We start from the raw sequence: 22200 nt of genomic DNA, 5'->3' as shown, positions 1-22200 counted from the left end.
TCAAACTTGGGAGAAAGGGCAAAAGCAGATTCAAACACAGACCTTCATGGACTCTGTATTGGCAGGTGACTGTCTTAACCATTCTGCTAAAGTTACAATTCTGGACTTTTATGGGTTTTTTTGTTTTTATATATTTTTACAAAGGCTGAAGATGGTGAAGATGATAATTGTTATGGAGATGATTTAGGCTACATCTTGTACATACATTAATTATTTGAAATTATATTTTCAGGGAGAAAAAGAAAATGGATTTTGAGTTGAGTCGAGATCAGCTGTGGGAGATGAACTGTGTGGAGAAGCAGCAAAAGAAGAAATCTGATTCAGAGAAGTCTGATGAACGTGAGTTTGTCTTAAATCTGATTCAGAGAAGTCTGATGAATGTGAGTTTGTCTTAAATCTGATTCAGAGAAGTCTGATGAACGTGAGTTTGTCTTAAATTGATTCAGAGAAGTCTGATGAACGTGAGTTTGTCTTAAATCTGATCCAGAGAAGTCTGATGAATGTGAGTTTGTCTCAAATTGATTCAGAGAAGTCTGATGAACGGGAGTTTGTCTTAAATCTGATCCAGATAAGTCTGATGAATGTTAGTTTGTCTTAAATCTGATTCAGAGAAATGTGATGAACATCTGTTTGTCATAAATCTGATTCAGAGAAGTCTGATGAATGTGAGTTTGTCTTAAATCTGATCCAGAGAAGTCTGATGAATGTGAGTTTGTCTTAAAATCTGATTCAGAGAAATGTGATGAACATCAGTTTGTCATAAATCTGATTCAGAGAAATGTGATGATCATCAATTTGTCTTAAATCTGATTCAGAGAAGTCTGATGAATGTGAGTTTGTCTTAAATCTGATTCAGAGAAATCTGATGAACATCAATTTGTCTTAAATCTGATCCAGAGAAGTCTGATGAACATCAGTTTGTCTTAAATCTGATTTTGAGAAGTCTGATGAATGTCAGTTTGTCTGTCAAACATTTTTATCATTGAGCATTTGCCCTTAGATCATAGAAATTAATATAATTTTCCACTATCAAGGTTTAGGTATGCGGAAGTTGCATTATGGAAACATGGACATGCTCCGTAAATGAAGTGTTGCTGTTCAGTTGATGAAATGAAAATAATCATGGGCTGTATGTAGAGAGAGAGAGAGAGAGAGAGAGAGAGAGAGAGAGAGAGAGAGAGAGAGAGAGAGAGAGAGAGAGAGCAGGATATATTGTGATGTGAATGTGTATGGAACAGAATGTATGTACTGTGAATATATCTATCTATAATATATGTACTTATTATATGCCATGTGAGCAAGTTAGAACTAGTAGGTTCTGTGCTGTCTTCAATTTTACATCATTCCATCTTAAGCAATATTTAATATTGGATATAAACTCATATAAATTGTGTGAGCAGGTGCATATTTTTAATGTAATGAATATCATTTTTTATGTAAACAATATCAGAATATGTGTGTGCATCTTTGACTGAGTCTGACACTGTGTTTTTATGTGTGTGAACAAAATGTGTGTGTGTGTGTGTGTGTGTGTGTGTGTGTGTGTGTGTGTGTGTGTGTGTGTGTGTGTGTCTGTGCAGTACCAGTAGCAGTTCAGCAGGAGATAGAGGATCTCTGTTACTTCATTCCTGAAGTCACCAACCACTTCAATGTCCTGGACAAAATTGGTGAAGGTGAGGGAAAACCCAGCAATTAATGTGATAGTAGCTATCATATAATTTGATACTAATGAATTTTAAGGGGTGAAGGACTTTTAAAATCTAAATGATGAAAAGAAAAGTGATTTATTGCATATGTATAGTGGAATTTGTGTGTGTGTGTGTGTGTGTGTGTGTGTGCGTGTGCCTGCTTCAACAGTGCTTGTTTGTGCTCTTATGTGTTATGTATTCAGTGTATTTGGAAACATTATTTTCATACAAAAAAATGAGTGAGTGTGTGTTTGTAACTAGATGTTTACCAGTGTGCATGTGAGAGTACACACTTTACACATGTAATGTATGTGTGTTCAATTTTTTGTCCAGGCACATTCAGCTCGGTTTTTCTGGCAAACCTGAAGCACCCCAATGACATCAAGGAGAAGTTTGCACTGAAGCATATTATTCCAACCTCGCATCCCAACCGCATCATTGCAGAACTGAAGTGTCTGCAACTTTTTGGGTACGCCCATCTTGTGGATGGTTTGTGTGGCTGACACAGCAGTTAGGCAGGCGTATAAATGTGTGCGCACACACACATGCATGCATGCACACACATGTATCCTTTGATGTATTATAGTTAATGTTGTTATTTATATTTCCATTGTTGTAGGTTAATACTTGTTGATATGCATATACATATTCTCCTTCCCATGACACCTCATTCAATACACACCACAATCTCCTTAGACTTTTTCTTATAATATACTTTTCCTCTGATACATAACATGAACACTTTTTTACACTAACATTCACATGCATTCTCTTTCCTTTATCCACTACTTTACTCCTTTCCATCTAAAAACACTTTAGTGAATAGACGTTAAACTGAAGAAAACACATGTATACATTCACTCATGCTCACACACTCACACAATGTGCATACAAGTCCATGCCTGCACATACACACATACACGCACGCACGCACTCATTTGGATGAGATGATAATCTGAGGTCCCGTGTGTAGGATGTGTTTGGTGCACATAAAAGAACCCACAGCAACCACGCTTTGTCCCTGGCAAAATTGTGCAGAAAAATCCACTTTGATAGGAAAACAAACACATGTGCAGGCAGGAGAAAAAAGTTGTGGCACTTCACTGTTGTGGTTCACTCTCCCTGGGGAGAGCAGCCTGAATTTCACACTAAGAAATCGGCTGTGACAATGAGTAGTTCAGTACAATGCAATATAACACACACACACACACACACACACACACACACACACGCAGTGCACACACACAAATGTCTATGCACATGTGTACATGAATTCATAAACATGCATATATGCACACCCACATTCATATATATATGTAGATATATACACACACAAACGAAATAATGTCTGGTAAAGAATAAGAAGGGAGCGTGAGGGGAAAAAGAGGGTTGTTGGTGTTAACATTCTGGCTTGAGGGATCTGTAAATATTTTCCAAGCCGTATCTCTGGATACTCTGGCTGGCAGTGGCTTGAATCGTCACAGGTCTTATGCACACGTTGGTTATTCTCATGGTTGTTGCTTTGTGTGTTGTTCATTTTCCTACATGGTGGTTGTTGCTTTGTGTTGTTCATTTTCCTACATGGTGGTTGTTGCTTTGTGTTGTTCATTTTCCTACATGGTGGTTGTTGCTTTGTGTTGTTCATTTTCCTACATGATGGTTGTTTTGTGTTGTTCATTTTCCTACATGGTGGTTGTTGCTTTGTGTTGTTCATTTTCCTACATGGTGGTTGTTGCTTTGTGTTGTTCATTTTCCTACATGGTGGTTGTTGCTTTGTGTTGTTCATTTTCCTACATGGTGGTTGCTGCTTTGTGTTGTTCATTTTCCTACATGGTGGTTGTTGTTTTGTGTTGTTCATTTTCCTACATTGTGGTTGTTGTTGCTTTGTGTTGTTCATTTTCCTACATGGTGGTTGTTTTGTGTTGTTCATTTTCCTATATGGTGGTTGCTTTGTGTTGTTCATTTTCCTACATTGTGGTTGTTGTTGCTTTGTGTTGTTCATTTTCCTACATGGTGGTTGTTTTGTGTTGTTCATTTTCCTATATGGTGGTTGCTTTGTGTTGTTCATTTTCCTACATTGTGGTTGTTGTTGCTTTGTGTTGTTCATTTTCCTACATGGTGGTTGTTGCAGAGGGAGGGAGAATGTGATGGGGGTGGAGCTATGTTTGAAGAACAGGGACCACATTGTCATCATCATGCGTTACTTCCCCCACCAGAAATTTCTGGTAAGCATGGAGATAATACGACAGAAATCTGTCTGCGGATCTGTCTATCAGTCTGTCTGTTTGTCTGTCTAACTGCCTATTAACCTATCTATCTGTCTGTCTGCCTGTCTGTCTGTCTTATATATAGTAGCTATCTATATATGTCTATATATCTATATAATAGTTCTTTCACACTATGATCATTAAGACAGCAGAGGAGGCAACTACTGTCTGGACGATCTTGGTTTCAGTTGTCTTGTACCGGTTACAGTTTCAGTTTGATTGTCATGTAGAGTGTCTTGTACTGGTTATAGTTTCAGTTTGATTATCATGACTGTAGAGTGTCTTGTACTGGTTACAGTTTCAGTTTGATTATCATGACTGTAGAGTGTCTTCTATTGGTTACAGCTTCAGTTTGATTATCATGTAGAGTGTCTTGTACTGGTTACAGTTTCAGTTTGATTATCATGACTGTAGAGTGTCTTGTACCAGTTAGTTTCAGTTTGATTGTCATGTAGAGTGTCTTGTGCCGGTTACAGTTTCAGTTTGATTATCATGTAGAGTGTTTTGCACCGGTTACAGTTTCAGTTTGATTATCATGACTGTAGAGTGTCTTGTACTGGTTACAGTTTGAGTTTGTCATGTAGAGTGTCTTGTACCGGTTACAGTTTCAGTTTGATTGTCTTGTAGAGTGTCTTGTACCGGTTACAGTTTCAGTTTGATTATCATGTAGAGTGTCTTGTACCGGTTACAGTTTCAGTTTGATTATCATGCAGAGTGTCTTGTACCGGTTACAGTTTCAGTTTGGTTATGTAGTGTCTTGTACCGGTTACAGTTTCAGTTTGATTATCATGTAGAGTGTCTTGTACCAGTTACAGTTTCAGTTTGATTGTCATGTAGAGTGTCTTGTACCGGTTACAGTTTCAGTTTGATTGTCATGTGGAGTATCTTGTGCTGGTTACAGTTTCAGTTTGATTATCATGTAGAGTGTCTTGTACTGGTCACAGTTTCAGTTTGATTGTCATGTAGAGTGTCTTGTACTGGTTACAGTTTCAGTTTGATTATCATGTAAAGTGTCTTGTACCGGTTACAGTTTCAGTTTGATTATCATGTAGAGTCTCTCGTACTGGTTACAGTTTCGGTTTGATTATCATGTAAAGTGTCTTGTACCGGTTACAGTTTCAGTTTGATTATCATGTAGAGTGTCTTGTACCGGTTACAGTTTCAGTTTGATTATCATGACTGTAGAGTGTCTTGTACTGGTTACAGTTTCAGTTTGATTTTAATGATTATAATGTGGAGTGTCGTACTGGTTACAGTTTCAGTTTGATTATCATGTAGAGTGTCTTGTACCGGTTACAGTTTCAGTTTGATTGTCATGTAGAGTGTCTTGTACCGGTTACAGTTTCAGTTTGATTTTAATGATTATCATGTGGAGTGTCTTGTACTGGTTACAGTCCGGCTCTCTCCACCAAGGGGTCTTTACTTTAGGAAGGTAGGCATTGAGGATGGTTCCTAGAGGCCAACCAGCCACCCAAGGCTGCAGCACTAATGCTGTGCAATCTTGTCATCTAGTTTGAGTGTCGTAGTCCTTCACAGAAGACTGACTAGGCTGTAAATGACTTCCCACTGCAGTGGAGAAACCATTGATCATACAGCTTTCACTTTGCTGTTGGCATAACTCTCAGCTTCTGTCAGTCTCTGGTGTAAACCAAGTGTTGAACCGGGCTACTTTTACTGCAGGAGGTACTGTTTAAATCATGATTTGGGCTCTGTTGATTCAGTGACAATACGACGGGCGCAATAGCCAAGTGGTTAAAGCGTTGGACTGTCAGTCTGAGGGTCCCGGGTTCGAATCACGGTGACGGCGCTTGGTGGGTGAAGGGTGGAGATTTTTTACGACCTCTCAGGTCAACATATGTGCAGACCTGCTAGTGCCTGAACCCCCTTTGTGTGTATATGCAAGCAGAAGATCAAATACGCACGTTAAAGATCCCGCAATCCATGTCAGCGTTCGGTAGGTTATGGAAACAAGAACATACCCAGCATGCACACCCCCGAAAACGGAGTATGGCTGCCTACATGGCGGGGTAAAAACGGTCATACATGTAAAAGCCCACTCGTGTGCATACGAGTGAACGTGGGAGTTGCAGCCTACGAACGAAGAAGAAGAAGAAGTGACAGTACAACATATGTACAAGTTTTTTTTTTTTTCTTTAGGCAGATGATGATTATAAAATGACTTCACAGAAAAGAGAATGAATTTAAACAATTGAAGTGAACGCAGGGACAGTGTTGTATGTTGTAGATGGAATTGTTCTGTAAACAGACAGACTGTTACATGGAGGGGATGGTGGAATGAAAATAGGAGTCAGTTTATTTTTTTATTGTTTCTTAGCAAATGTGTGTGTCTTTGCACTATTGCTCTGTGTTGTGCTGTGTATTCTTGTGTGAATGTGCGTGCATGGATATGTGTGTGTGTGTGTGTGTGTGTGTGTGTTAACCACATTGTGAAGTGAACACTCACAGAAGGAGGTAATACTTCCACAGAAGTGACAGTTAATTGTGAAGTTCATTTACCCCCCCCCCCCCCCCCCCGCCTGCCCCACCCCCTTTTTAAAAAAATATTATTATTGTTTTTGTTTTTTGTCACAGCAGTTCATTTTTGGCAGAAACTTTTTGATGATGCCTTCTTCTCTGCAACTCTTATCTACATTTTGCCTCTTTTTTTCTTCAGTGTTTATGGGCTTCAGCTCCCACATTCACTCAGGGCTTTTAAATACTGCTTTTAACCACTATGTGTGCATGCAGGGTGTTCATTGGGGTGTGCATGCTGGGTGTTCATTGGGGTGTGCATGCTGGGTGTTCATTGGGGTGTGCATGGTTGTTCATTGGGGTGTGCATGCTGGGTGTTCATTGGGGTGTGCATGCTGGGTGTTCATTGGGGTGTGCATGGTTGTTCATTGGGGTGTGCATGCTGGTTGTTCATTGGGGTGTGGATGCTGGGTGTTCATTGGGGTGTGCATGGTTGTTCATTGGGGTGTGCATGGTTGTTCATTGGGGTGTGCATGCTGGGTGTTTATTGGGGTGTGCATGCTGGGTGTTCATTGGGGTGTGCATGCTGGCTGTTCATTGGGGTGTGCATGGTTGTTCATTGGGGTGTGCATGCTGGGTGTTCATTGGGTGTGCATGCTGGGTGTTTATTGGGGTGTGCATGCTGGGTGTTCATTGGGGTGTGCATGCTGGGTATGTTGTTTTCATAACCAACTGAGTGGCAGTGTGGGAGGAAAGGAAGAAGAATAAATTTTATCTGAAATCTATACGTTGTGGTTTTTTTTTGGTTTTTTTTTCAGGAATATTTCAACACCTTTGATGTTAGCCAGGTGCGAGACTACATGAAGAATCTTCTTGTGGCGCTGAGGCACATCCATAAGTTTGACATCATTCACCGTGACGTCAAACCCACCAACTTTCTGCACAACATAGAAACAAAAAAGTGAGTGTTTGAACTGCTTGTATGCAGGTTCATTCACAAGTCTGTTGAATTTGATGTCATTCATCGTGATGTCTTACCCACCAACTTTATGCATTACATGAAACAAAGAAGTGAGTGTTTGAAATGATTTATGCAGGTTCATTCGTAAGTCTGTTAGATCTGACATCATTCACTTTGACGTCAAACCCACCACCTTTTCTGCACAACGTAGAAATGAAAAAGTGAGTCTGTTTGAAATGTTTCTATATGGGTTCATTCATTTGTCTTATTTTTTTCATTTATATATATATTTTTTTTACAGGTTTGCATTTTTTAGTCTCATAAATTGTGTGTTCACATGATTTGATGGAGAAAGAAATATTAAAATGTACCAACTTTGTGCACTAAATAGAAATGAAAAGTGAGTCCAGTAGAAATGTTTGCATACATGTTAATTGATAACTCATTTTTTACAGGTTTGCATGCGTGTCAGCAAATAAATCTATTTTCATATGTTTCGATAGTGAACAAAAATGTTAATTTCCATTCAGTTTGTCATCAATATTTGTTCATGATGGGAGCATAAAACAACATGACAGATGAGCAGGATGTTCTGTCACCCATACCCATCAGGGAGCATAAAACAACATGACAGATGAGCAGAATGTTCTGTCAACCATACCCATCAGGGAGCATAAAACAACATGACAGAGGAGCAGAATGTTCTGTCACCCATACCCACCAGGGAGCATAAAACAACATGACAGGAGCAGGATGTTGTGTCACCCATACCCATCAGGGAGCATAAAACAACATGACAGAGGAGCAGAATGTTGTGTCACCCATACCCATCAGGGAGCATATACAACATGACAGGAGCAGGAAGTTCTGTCACCCATACCCATCAGGGAGCATAAAACAACATGACAGGAGCAGGATGTTCTGTCACCCATACCCATCAGGGAGCATAAAACAACATGACAGAGGAGCAGGATGTTGTGTCACCCATACCCATCAGGGAGCATAAAACAACATGACAGAGGAGCAGGATGTTGTGTCACCCATACCCATCAGGGAGCATAAAACATGACAGGAGCAGGATGTTGTGTCACCCATACCCATCAGGGAGCATAAAACAACATGACAGAGGAGCAGAATGTTCTGTCACCCATACCCATCAGGGAGCATAAAACATGACAGGAGCAGGATGTTCTGTCACCCATACCCATCAGGGAGCATAAAACAACATGACAGAGGAGCAGAATGTTATGTCACCCATACCCATCAGGGAGCATAAAACAACATGACAGATGAGCAGAATGTTCTGTGAACCATACCCATCAGGGAGCATAAAACAACATGACAGATGAGTAGAATGTTCTGTCACCCATACCCATCAGGGAGCATAAAACAACATGACAGATGAGCAGAATGTTCTCACAACCATACCCATCAGGGAGCATAAAACGACAGGAGCAGAATATTCCGTCAGCCATACCCATCAGGGAGCATAAAACAACATGACAGAGGAGCAGGATGTTGTGTCACCCATACCCATCAGGGAGCATAAAACAACATGACAGGAGCAGAATGTTCTGTCACCCATACCCATCAGGGAGCATAAAACAACATGACAGAGGAGCAGGATGTTCTGTCAACCATACCCATCAGGGAGCATAAAACAGCATGACAGGAGCAGGATGTTCTGTCACCCATACCCATCAGGGAGCATAAAACAACATGACAGAGGAGCAGAATGTTGTCACCCATACCCATCAGGGAGCATAAAACAACATGACAGGAGCAGAATGTTCTGTCACCCATACCCATCAGGGAGCATAAAACAACATGCTTGCCTTTTCTTTTTGTAGCTTTCAGATGAATGACATTTTCATTCAGGTTGGATTGATTTGTTTTTTTCCTTTTTTTTTTTTTTTTTCTAAATCATTGTCTTGTTTGCTTGTGTGTGTGTGTGTGTGTGTGTGTGTGTGTGTGTGTGCGTGTGTGTGTGTGTGTATGTTGGTGTGTGTGTGTGTGTGTGTGTGTGTGTGTGTGTGTGTGTGTGCAGGTATGCACTTGTGGACTTTGGGCTTGCCCAGGATGCCCCGCTCAAGTTGCGTGAGGAAAACAAGGACAAGCCGCCCGTTATATGCCTCTGGAAAGGGAAAGAGAATGTGCGTTCCCACTCTCAGTATCGTCATATTCATCATTATCCTTATCATTATCTTCATCATTTCCTCTGCATATGTCCCTGTCCTATGTTATTCTTTTCCCCCTCTCTCTGTCTCTGCGTCACGGTCTTTCTTTGTCTAAGATGTGTATAAATTAGAAATCCTGTACTGATCACTGAAAAAAATGAGAATGGGGAGGGGTGGGGAGGTAGGGCAGGGAACAGGGGGTGGGGGGGAGGGGGGAAGAGGTGTGCTTGTTTGTGATGATGGTGTATCCAAGTTCTGAAAATTATTTAGATCAGTGATCAGTGATGCCTACTGTATGGATTTCAGTTTATTTTTAATCTTATTTTATTTTCATTTTACTTTATCGATAAGTTCATGGAAATTATATCCACTGTGTCCAGGGCTCGGCACAGGAAGGCAGTGAATTATATCCACTGTGTCCAGGGCTGCCACAGGAAGGCAGTGAATTATATCCACTGTGTCCAGGGCTGCCACAGGAAGGCAGTGAATTATATCCACTGTGTCCAGGGCTGGGCACAGGAAGGCAGTGAATTCCTATCACTGTGTCCAGGGCTGGGCGCAGGAAGGCAGTGAATTCCTATCACTGTGTCCAGGGCTGGGCACAGGAAGGCAGTGAATTCATATCTGCTGTGTCCAGGGCTGGGCACAGAAAGGCAGTGAATTCCTATCACTGTGTCCAGGGCTGGACACAGGAAGGCAGTGAATTATATCCACTGTGTCCAGGGCTGGGCACAGGAAGGCAGTGAATTATATCCACTGTGTCCAGGGCTGGGCACAGGAAGGCAGTGAATTATATCCACTGTGTCCAGGGCTGGGCACAGGAAGGCAGTGAATTCCTATCACTGTGTCCAGGGCTTGATGGCAGGAAAAAGCTCACCTTCCTTCACCTTCACCTCTCCCGTAGTCTGGGTTCAGACCGTTGGGGCACCGCTGCTGACCTGGCCACCACCCCTCTCCACTCTTCACGGTTTTCTGATTTCCTCAGGGCGTCACCGAGCGTCAAGCCTGTCCACCCCCGGATGTTGTCTTCCCATCTCTTCTTCTGCCGTCCTCTCTTTCTGCCTCCTTGTACGGTGCCTTGCAGGAACGTTTTGGCAAGACCAGATGATCGGGAGATGTGTCCATACCACCTAAGTTTGCGTTTTTTCACTATGGACAGAAGGTCTTCGTAGGGTCCAATACTTTGCTTGATTCTGTTCTTCACTTCCGTGTTAGTGATGTGGTCTCTGTAGGAGATGCCAAGTAGTCTACGAAAGCATCTCATCTCGACAGCTTGGATTCTTCTCTCGATGTCCGCAGTCAGGGTCCAAGTCTCGCAGGCGTAGAGCAATATTGATATAACCAGGGAACGCATCAGTCTGATTTTTGAGCTGAGAGCGATGTTTTTGTTGTTCCAGATGGTGTTCAGCTTGTTGAGTGCCATTGTTGTTTGGGCAATTCTCGAGAGTACTTCTGGTTTAGATCCTTCATCTGACACGATTGCTCCCAGATATTTGAAGCTGTGGACTGTTTTAAGCTTTTCGTCGTTGACTTTGATGTCAGTGCTGATGCCGTTGGTGTTGTTAGTCATCAGTTTGGTTTTCTCCGCACTGATTTGCATTCCATACGATGTGGAGGCTTTGTCTAGATGTTTGACCAGGCTTGCCAGTTCTTCTTCTTTTCCAGCCAGTCCATCAATGTCGTCAGCAAAACGTAGGTTTGTGATCGTTCTGCCGCCTATGCTGACTGTTCCTACATGCTCTTCCAGTGCGTCAGTCATTATTCTTTCTAAGAAGATGTTGAAGAGTGTTGGGGAGAGTAGACAGCCTTGTCTCACTCCGACTGTGGTTCTGAACCAGTCCCCGATGCTATTGTTGAGGTAGACGGCGCTGGTGGCTTTGTCATAGAGGTGCTGTATCAGTCTGATCAGGTTGGCGTTGATGTTGTACAGATTCATGGTAGCCCACAAAGCTGCATGCCAGACCCTGTCAAATGCCTTCTTAAAATCAATGAAGACGTGGTAGAGGTCTTGTTGGTGTTGATGGTACCTCTCACATAGCAACCTCAAGTTGAAGATTTGTTCAGTTGTGCTCCTTCCTGGTCTGAAACCTGCCTGTTCTTCAGCAATGATGTTTTCTGCTTGTGGTTTCAGTCTGTTAAGCAGGATCTTCAACATGACTTTGCTGGGATGACTAATCAGGCTGATGGTGCGGTAGTTTTGACACTGCTGGAGATTGCCCTTTTTGGGGAGGGTGATGATCAGTGATTGTGTCCACGGTGTGGGCCATTCCCCTGTTTGCCAGATCTTGTTGCAGATTTTCAGTAGCACATCTATCATAACTTCACCCCCTGCTTGGACCAGTTCTGATGGGATGTTGTCCACTCCTGCCGATTTCCCTTTTTTCAGCGATGCTATTGCTGCCTCTATTTCTTCACGGAGTATGGGGTGATTACTGTTATCAGTGGCTGGTGGAACATTCAGTATTGCTGGATCACCTGTGGTCTGTATGTTGTATAGCTCTGAGCAGTATTCTGTCCATCGCTTTAGGATGTCTTGTTCTTCTGTTAGACATTTTCCATCCTTGGTCTGGATGTTGGACATAGTTCTACCTTGCCTTGTGTTGGTAAGTTCTTTCACAACTTGGTAGGCTTTCTTGCTGTTGTTTCTTGTCAGGTTTTCCTCTATGTCCTGGCATTTTCCTTCAATCCAATTCTCCCTTGCCTTCTTCATGCTTCTCTTGATTTCGGTGTTAACTGCTTTGTACTGTTTTGCCCCTTCTTCTTCATTCTTTTTCTTTTTCAGGTCTCTACGTTTGTCACACAGCTGTAGGATGTCGTCCGTGACCCAGGGCTTCTTTTTGATGCGTTGTTTTCCAAGAGTTGTTTGGGCTGTTTCAGTTACAGCTGCGTTGAAGTCGCTTACGAGTGTATCCAGGTCGGCGTCATCTGCATCGAGAGTGATGAGTGGCGCGAATTTCCCACCAATCATGGAAAAAGCTAGGGCACCTTTAACCTTTCACCTTTCACCTTTACAACAGAGCCAGGAGGAGAGCCAGACAGAGGAGCCGAAGCCGGATGAACAGAAGGGCACCACCCGCACCCCTCTCTCCCCCCTGCCCCAGGGAAAGATGGCGTCTCCAAGAGCCAGAAACAACCCAGAGATCTCGCAGGTAATTCCCCCTCTTCTGCATTTTTTTTTGTTTTGTTTGTTTTTTTATGGGCTGCAACTCCCACATTCACTTGTATGTACATGAATCACCCACCCCCCATTGTTGCAAAAATCAGTCATGCCCAAACCATAGTAATGACATAGTTGAACCTGTCTATAATGATACCCTGTTGCAAAAATCAGTCATGCCCAAACCATAGTAATGACATAGTCGAACCTGTCTATAATGATACCCTGTTGCAAAAATTGTCAGCACAAGCAGCAGCAGCGAAACAAATCAGAACCAGAACAGTTTTGAAAATGCCATAGAAGGAGGGGTGTTTGTATGAGAGGGTTCCTTTAGGGGACATAGGATGCTTTGTGGACACATTTTCTTTTTTTTATAGATTTTTCTTTTTCTGCATTCTATCAGCATTGCCTGTATCTGGTCTCTGTAATATTTCTTATCTTTTATGATCAGGTGACAGAATTTTTGTCTTATTTTACCCGTGATAAAATTAGTTTTGTCTTTCATGTTTCTGAACAGACTTACACATGCTTGTGAATGACTGGTGCGAAAATTAGTTTTGTCTTTCATGTTTCTGAACAGACTTACACTTGCTTGTGAATGACTGGTGCGAAAGTGCTTTGATTTGTTTCTGTACGAGATTCGGCACTGTATAAATTCATTTCTTATTTGTAGTAGTCTTATGATTATGATGATAATGATGATGATGATGAAGTTATTATCGATGTTGTATCGAGTCCGTGCTCACAGTTTCATTTATGTGCTGGTATGGAAGTTTGGGAGTGAGGAGTAAGCGTGTTTTGAACAATGTCATGAGTGTATGCAGTAAAATTGTGGGAGTGAAACAAGCTAGTATGCAAGAGCTGTATGAAAGTTGAGTGGTTAAAAAAACAGGCAGATAACAACTGACGACACCCATATTTTAGCAATGTATTATGAGCTATTGCTGTCAGGACGACGCTACAGAACTTTTAAGTTGAAATCCAGAGCTCTGAAGACTTTTATTCCACGTTCAATCCACCTTTTAGATTCTTGAGAACTGTGTGTGTGTGTGTGTGCTCGCGCGCGCGCACTCTCATGTAAGATGTGTGAAAGTCTGTGCATGATAGGCTGTACCTTGTTCTAGTTGTGGTGTGTGTGTGTGTGTGTGTGTGTGTGTGTTTACTGAGCTTAAAAACGTGACAATTGGTTATAATGAATGTGCAATCTGCAGGATGAATGTGCTGATTATGTGGTTGCGGTTTTCTGCAATTTGTCTTTATTCTTATCTTATCTGTCTATTATAATCAATGTGCAGTATAGTAGGCTATGTTTATAATTATATTCAAATAATGTTTCTTAATTCTTTCTGTTTTTACTTTAAGAATACTTGTTATTACCTGCAGTGTGTGGATGTATGTATGAAACGGTGTATGTGATATTTTTTACATTTGTATCTTCGCAATATTCGTAAAAGCTGTTGTTGACTTTTACAGTTATGGTCCCCATGTTGTTTACTTGTCTATGTTGTGATAATGCACCTGACCAAATTTCTCCAGTTGGAGATAATAAAGTTATTCTTATCTTATCTTATCTCTGAAACAGATGAATATCTCTCATAATGATAAATGCAGCTTCTGTGGATCACATCCAGAAAACATTGAACACCTTTTTTGGAGATGTGAGATTGCACAGAGATTTTGGACTGCTTTCCAAACTGATATTAATAACAAATGCAATAATGTATACAATGCCCAGTTATGTGAAGAATTAGTTTTATTTGAAAACTCACACACATTTGCTGCAGATGACATCTTAGATTTCATTATTTTACTTGCCAAAAACTTTCTGTACAAATGCAAATTCAATAAACAACCACCACAACGCAATGCATTTAAAACACAGCTCAGATACAGATACAAAATCGAAGAACATGCATCATATATACTAATGAACCTTCATGCTTTCCGTACAAAGTGGAACAGTTACCTTCCAATTATGGAAACTGTCACCTAATCACAATTTTGCATGTTTCATAGTTATCATTCTGTATAACAGTCCTTACTTTGTACTAGCAGGCCTTTATTTATTTTTTATATTTATTATTTATTTATTTTTTTGAAATTTTTATTGTTGTTATTGTCTTTACAATGTGATTAACTACAAGCTTTCTTTTCCAATAATGTAGAAGTGGTTTTCTCATTGCTCCTTATTATGATATCATAATGCTACCACTCGCTTTCACCTCATCCTTGATACCATTACTGTAATAGCTGACATAACTGATGCTATTGCTATGTTACAACTGGTCTCTTTATTATTAATGTCCTCTTCAATCATCATGATTACTGCAATCAATAATGTGTAAACATTGCTTGATTGAATGATTGGACAAGTTTTTTTTTGTTTTTTTTTTCTGTATTTGTTGATGTTGTTGTTGTTACTGGGTTTTTTTTTTGTTTGTTTTGTTTTTGTTCTGTTTTGTCTTTCTCTCTGTAGTGGATGCTACTGTTCGTTTTATATTGTTTGTTTCATACTGTTCTCTGTATTGTATACATGTCTTTGGAAAATTTTAAAAAAAAAGTAAAAAAAAAAAAAAGAGTTTTGAGTTCTGAGTTCTCTCCATCTCTGCCTCCTCTTCTGTCTCTCAGACTAAACGAGACACATTCTTCGGTCAGAATCAGAAAGAGGTTGCTTTCCATTCTCAGAGCTCTCAGTCGGCGTCGCCGCAGCGAACTTCCAAACACAGACGCCTCCCTCCTCCCCCTCCACTGCTGGACCACAGCAAACAGAAGTTGGGGCGCTGTCCGCAGAAGTCGACCCAGAAAGTCAGCGACGCCGGAAGATCAGAACAGAAGGCCGTGGCGACAAAAGATGATGCGGGAAAATACCATGGGAAATCCGTGACGACGGGGAAAGATGTGAAAACTGGATCAGCGTCTTCCAGGCCTGTTCTGTCCACTCCTCGCTCTGCCGGACTGAAGGTGGGTAGGCCTGTCCACACGTGGCTTTTGCTGTTTGTTATCGAGATTTGAATGAGGTAATGTGTCAAGGGTTGTTGGGTGATTGATGTGTGTGTGTGGTATGTGTGTTCTTGATATCTGTGTGTGTTTGTCTGTGTGTATGTTTGTGTGCGTGTGTATGTGTGTCTGTGCTGGGCCCCTGTGCTAAAGAGGTAGATTGCATTGTAAATGCCCATTACTATTATTATTATCATGATCATCATTAGTATCCTTGCCCTTATTATTATCATTATTATTATTGTTGTTTTTATTGTTGTTATTATTGATAATGATAATTGTTATTGCAGACAGAGAAAGTGGCGGAGAGATGATGATAATTGCTGTTGCAGATAGGGAAAGTGGCGAAGAGATGATGATAATTGCTGTTGCAGACATGATGATAATTGCTGTTGCAGACAGGGAAAGTGGCGAAGAGATGATGATAATTGCTGTTGCAGACAGGTAAAGTGGCGAAGAGATGATGATAATTGCTGTTGCAGACAGGGAAAGTTAATGATAATTGCTGTTGCAGACAGGGAAAGTGTTGAAGAGATGATGATAATTGCTGTTGCAGACAGGGAAAGTTAATGATAATTGCTGTTGCAAACAGGGAAAGTGGCGGAGAGATGATGATAATTGCTGTTGCAGACAGGGAAAGTGGCGGAAAGATGATGATAATTACTGTTGCAAACAGGGAAAGTGGCGGAGAGATGATGATAATTGCTGTTGCAGACAGGGAAAGTGGCGGAGAGATGATGATGATAATTGCTGTTGCAGACAGGGAAAGTGGCGGAGAGATGATGATGATAATTGCTGTTGCAGACCGGGAAAGTGGCGGAGAGAATCCAGGACAGCAAGAGGAAGAGAGGCAGCAGAAGTCGTGTGAAGCAGGAAGGTCAGACAGCCTGCATGTGCTACGGTCGTCCCAGCATCTGCACCTTCTGCTCGCTGAGGTGAGGGCTGCCATGATTTCTGAGATGATGACCTGAGCTCCCATGTGCAGCATGTGCTGGCGTGATTTCTGACACGATGAACTGTGGTCCCGTGTGCAGCATGCACTTGGCACACTGAAAAAGAGCCCATGTCAATAAAAGTGTTGATGATAGTGGAAATGATGATGGTAGTGATGATGATGATGATGATGACAGTGGAAGTGATGATGGTAGTGATGACAGTGATGATGATGACGATAATAGAAATCATGATGGTAGTGATGACAATGATGATGATAGTAGAAGTGATGATGGTAGTAATAATGATAATGATAGAAGTGATAATGGTAGTGATGACAATGATGATGACAGTGGAAGTGATGATGACGATGATCATGATAGAAGTGATAATGGTTGTGATGACAGTGATGATGATGACAGTGCAAGTGATGATGGTGATGATGATGATGATGATGACAGTGCAAGTGATGATGGTGATGATGATGATGATGATGATGACAGTGCAAGTGATGATGATGATGATGATGATGACAGTGCAAGTGATGATGGTGATGATGATGATGATGATGATGATGACAGTGAAAGTGATGATGGTGATGATGATGATGATGATGATGATGACAGTGCAAGTGATGATGTTAGTGATGGCGATGATGATAGTAGAAGTGATGATGATAATAAAGATGATGATGATAGAAGTGATAATGGTAGTGATGACAGTGACAATGATGTTATCAGGCCTGTGGAGACAGCACCCCGAGCTGGTACCCCAGGCTTCAGAGCCCCTGAAGTGCTGATGAAACATCCGAACCAGAGCACAGGTACATATCACTGCGCTGATTTCTCTGTGTGTGTCTCCACGGTGTGTCTCCATGGTGTGTGTCTCCACGGTGTGTGTGTGTCTCCACGGTTTGTGTCTCCACGGTGTGTGTGTCTCCACAGTCTGTGTGTCTCCATGGTGTGTGTGTCTCCACGGTGTGTGTGTCTCCACAGTCTGTGTGTCTCCATGGTGTGTGTGTGTCTCCATGGTGTGTGTGTGTCTCCACGGTGTGTGTGTCTCCGCGGTGTGTGTGTCTCCACGGTGTGTGTGTCTCCATGGTGTGTGTGTGTCTCCATGGTGTGTGTGTCTCAATGGTGCGTTTGCCATGGTGTGTGTGTCTCCACAGTGTGTGTGTCTCCACGGTGTGTGTGTCTCCATGGTGTGTGTGTCTCCATAGAGTGTGTGTCTCCACGGTGTGTGTGTCTCCACAGTCTGTGTGTCTCCACAGTCTGTGTGTCTCCATGGTGTGTGTGTCACGGTGTGTGTGTCTCCATGGTGTGTGTGTCTCCACAGTGTGTGTGTCTCCGTGTGTGTGTCTCCATTCTGTGTGTGTCTCAATGGTGTGTGTGTCTCCATGGTGTGTGTGTCTCTACGGTGTGTGTGTCTCCATGGTGTATGTGTGTGTCTCCACGGTGTGTGTGTCTCCATGGTGTGTGTGTCTCCACGGTATGGTGTGTGTGTCTGCATGGTGTGTGTGTCTCCACGGTGTGTGTGTCTGCATGGTGTGTGTGTCTCCATGATGTGTGTGTCTTCACGGTGTGTGTGTGTCTTCATGGTGTGTGTGTCTCCATGGTGTGTGTGTCTCCACGGTATGGTGTGTGTGTCTCCACGGTGTGAGTGTGTGTGTGTGTGTCTGCATGGTGTGTGTGTCTCCAGTGATAGTGACTCAGCAGCAGACGAACCTGTGGCTGTTGATGATGTTGCTGAACGCCAAGACTTGAATGAGGAACACTTTATGGAGTTTCTCATGCAAGACACACCAATACTTCTCTTTTTTTCTGATATTTTAGAACTCTATGCTGATAGCCAGTACATCATGAGTGAGTGAGTGTGTGCGTATTAAATCATATTCATGGCAGCATGTGACAGTGTATTAATTCAGCAGTGACATGTCATGTTATTATTCATTCTTGTTCAGTCTGATTCAAACACTCGACTGTTGGCCACCGTTCTTTCTCTGTTTCTGGACCTTGTGATTGGAATGAACTTCCTTTTTCGCTTTGTGAAGTCTCCACACTCAGCTCTTTCAAGTCTGGCCTTAAAACCCACCTCTTCCCAAAATAGCCTCCCTTGCCTGCCCTTCCTTGTCTTTAGTTTCTACAGTTTTAGAGTTATGCATGCGTGTGAATGACTGGTGCGAAAGCGTTTTGATTTGTCTCTGCACAAGATCCAGCGCTATATAAATACCATTATTATTTTTATTATTTATTTGTGGCAGTATGTGACAGTGTTGATTCAGCAGTGACATGTCATATTATTCATTCTTGTTCACTCTGATTTATTTGTGGCAGTATTTGGCAGTGTATTGATTTTGAGGAAATGTGGTATCTGATTATTAATTCTTGGTAAGAGTCTTAATTATTTGTGGCAATAATTATGTGACCATGAAATAATGATAATGATAACAACAGGAACAATAATAATGATGATAATGATAATGATAATAATCATAATCATAATTGATTTTTATTGTGTCTTTTCATCTAAAACATGCTTAGTAGCACAGTACAATGTAAAAAACTTGCATTTAACTCTCTCCATACGAACGGCGAAAGAGACGATGTTAACAGCGGTTCACCCCAATTACCATCATCAAAATATTGCAAGCGGAAGGCTCTTATACTGAAGACGTGAATGTTGACAAAGAATACCACAATTCTGACGACGGAAGCTAAAGGTTGGGTCATTCAGACACCCACTGGACATCCGAGGGGTCTGTGTAGAGGAGAAGAGAGGACTGGCCGTACTGAGTGAGTTAAACATTTAAAAAGATAACTAAGATGCATAACCATGAAACAGACTTCCAACCAAACGCTTAAGCACTATTCATATATATGTATACACACACACACAAAACATCACACGCAACACAGTACTCATGTATAACCGTGTGTTAACTCTGCGAATTGCTCCACAGCGGTGGACATCTGGGCGGCGGGCGTCATCTTTCTCAGTCTGCTGTCAGGGCGCTACCCGTTTTTCCGGGGCAACGACGACATGACGTGTCTGAGTCAGATCCTCAGTCTGCTGGGCACGGATGAGGTGAAGAAAGCCGCTCTGAGCTTTGGTGAGTGAATAGATAGATAGTGTGGAGTGATGGCCTAGAGGTAACGTGTCTGCCTTGGAAGCAAGAGAATCTGAGCGCGCTGGTTCGAATCACGGCTCAGTTGCCAATATTTTCTCCCCCTCCACTGGACCTTGAGTGGTGGTCTGGACGCTAGTTATTCAGATTAGACGATAACCCAAGGTCCTGAGTGCAGCATGCCTGTAGTGCATGTAAAAGAACCCACGGCAACAAAAGGGTTGTCCCTGGCAAAATTCAGTAGAAAAATCCACTTTGATAGGAAAAACAAATAAAACTGCAGGCAGATTTTAGTGAGAGTTATGGTTGGTGAGTTACTGAGGTTTAATAAGTGTGTGTAGAGGTTTAATAAGTGTGTGTAGGTCTGATTAGTAGTTGGTTTTTGAGGTTTGGTGTGTGTGTGTGTGTGTGGGGTGTGTGGGGTGTGTCTGGTTGGTGAGTTCAGAGTTATCAACTTACGAGGATTTGCTTCCCCCACCTCAACCCACCCCCCTCAACCCATCCCTCTACCCACCCCCCTCTACCAACCCCTCAACCCCCCCCTCTAACCCCCCCTCCTTTACCTCCCCCCCTCTATCCCTCCCCCCACTCTACCCAGAGCCAACATGCCACGACGTCAGTGAAGGGCTGTCACCTCACTGAGATCAGACCGAGCCAACATGTCATGGCAATAGTTACAAGTTTCAATTTTTAATTATCCTTTCACTCCTATTGGAGCATGGAGGAGTACTACGAAATTATCATAACATTTCCAAATGCACAACAGCATCACATAGAAGCTGAGAAAAAAACAAAAAAAACAACAACCCACAAACCTCAAGGGGTTAAGTGACAAAGATGTGTCTCTGCTTCCAGACAAACTGATCACAGCCAGACCCAGGACTCGAGCTCTGGAGCTGAAGAGTCTGTGCGAGCGGCTGCGGGCGAACAACCCTGACCCCCTGGGCAGCAAGCAGCCCACCCAGCCCACCAGGCAGTGGCCCAAGGTGCCTGACTGCGCCGTCAAGCTGCTGAAACGCATGCTGGACCCGAACCCGGCCACCCGCATCACAGCGGAACAGGCGCTCGCCTCCGACTTCTTTATGGGAGAGGAGGAGGAGAAAGTGTGAAAGGTTGCGGTGTGGTGCGGTGCGGTGCGGTGCGGTGTGGTGTGGTGTGGTGCGGTGTGGTGCGGTGTGGTGTGGTGTGGTGTGGCGTGGCGTGGTGTGGTGTGGTGTGGTGTGTTGTGGCGTGGTTTGGTGTGGTGCGGTGTGGTGCGGTGTGTGATGTGGTGCGGTGCGGCGTGGTGTGGCGTGGTGTGTGATGTGGTGCGGTGCGGTGTGGTGTGGCGTGGTGTGGTGCGGTGCGGCGCGGTGTGGTGCGGCGCGGTGTGGTGTGGTGCGGTGTGGTGTGGTGCAGTGTGGTGCGGTGTGGTGTGGTGTGGTGTGGATGCTAGCTGTCACTGATTCTGAGGAAAGTTGTGCATGCGTGTGTTTTGGAGTTGAAGACAGGCGGTGTTGAACGTCTTTTTGAGGCAGAGTTGTCTTGTTACTGGTTGGTTATTTCTCCTTCTGGCTCTTTTGATGGAAAGTTGTCTGTTTCTTGGTTATTTATTCAATCTTTTTCTCTCTTAACTCTCTCCATACGAACGGCGAAAGAGACGACGTTAACCGCGTTTCACCCCAATTACCATCATCAAAATATTGCAAGCAGAAGGCTCTTATACTGAAGAGGTGAATGTTGACAAAGAATACCACAATTCTGACGACGGAAGCTAAAGGTTGGGTCATTGAGACACCCAACTGGACATCCGAGGGGTCTGTGTAGAGGAGAAGAGAGGACTGGCCGTACTGAGTGAGTTAATGCTGTGGAGAGTCATTGGGACGCTGCACAAAACTTCACCAAACTCCTCCAGGTCTGTCGGTCGTGTGTCAAAGCTTGGCTGTCTGGAAATGGTTTGGTTATTCGTGATCTATTTGTTGATTTTTAAAGATACAAGGTAAATTATTTCACCTTCCTCACACAGTTGAGTAATTTCACCTGGATTGAATGAAAATGAGTGAATTTTCCTCTTGCAAAATCATTAACTTTATGTGAAACTGTCTTGATTGGATAGTGTGTTCATTTTCCTTTGAGAAAAGTGTAGGATATATATACTTTCCTTTAGTAGTTTGCATGCTAGAATTTTTTAAATTATTATCCCCCATGACCAAAACATCCCATGGCAAATCGTCTCCATCATCTTCAGCTGATAGCCTACTGTGGCTCAAAATCAGTTACAAACTGGATGTGTTTACCTTCGGAAAGTGATAGAAGCTGTCATGACTGCTGGCTGTGGTGTATGTGGATAGTCCCCCATACACTGCTACATCTGGGTTCTTCTGGTGCAGTCCCAGTGTTGGCAGTCCACAAAAACTGTCAGTGGTAGGTCGCAGCATGGCAGAC

General features: G+C 42.6%; 1 protein-coding gene across 1 annotated transcript; it reads left to right on the top strand.

The window, feature by feature from the left end:
- Nucleotides 1–237: 237 nt before the first annotated feature.
- On the top strand, nucleotides 238–20899 carry LOC143289540 (cell division cycle 7-related protein kinase-like). Its single transcript, XM_076598545.1, has 12 exons — nucleotides 238–339; nucleotides 1581–1673; nucleotides 2022–2157; nucleotides 3820–3913; nucleotides 7246–7388; nucleotides 9436–9541; nucleotides 12583–12714; nucleotides 15408–15683; nucleotides 16524–16654; nucleotides 17393–17475; nucleotides 19612–19761; nucleotides 20632–20899. Exons 1-12 carry the CDS (start codon nucleotides 246–248, stop codon nucleotides 20883–20885), a joined length of 1692 nt encoding a protein of 563 aa, XP_076454660.1. The 5' UTR covers nucleotides 238–245; the 3' UTR covers nucleotides 20886–20899.
- Nucleotides 20900–22200: the final 1301 nt, after the last annotated feature.

This window comes from Babylonia areolata, chromosome 14 (genome assembly GCF_041734735.1).
Source record: "Babylonia areolata isolate BAREFJ2019XMU chromosome 14, ASM4173473v1, whole genome shotgun sequence".
NCBI lineage: Eukaryota > Metazoa > Mollusca > Gastropoda > Neogastropoda > Buccinidae > Babylonia > Babylonia areolata.
Note: the sequence above shows the minus strand (reverse complement) of the source record. Positions and strands in the feature narration are given on the sequence as shown.

Bases quoted from the DNA above. Each gene is read 5' to 3' on its own strand.
- LOC143289540 (XM_076598545.1), top strand. From the start codon at position 246: ATGGATTTTGAGTTGAGTCGAGATCAGCTGTGGGAGATGAACTGTGTG. The intron at 3,914-7,245 runs GTAAGCATGGAG...TTTTTTTTTCAG, and splicing joins TCCCCCACCAGAAATTTCTG to GAATATTTCAACACCTTTGA. The intron at 16,655-17,392 runs GTGAGGGCTGCC...TGATGTTATCAG, and splicing joins TGCACCTTCTGCTCGCTGAG to GCCTGTGGAGACAGCACCCC.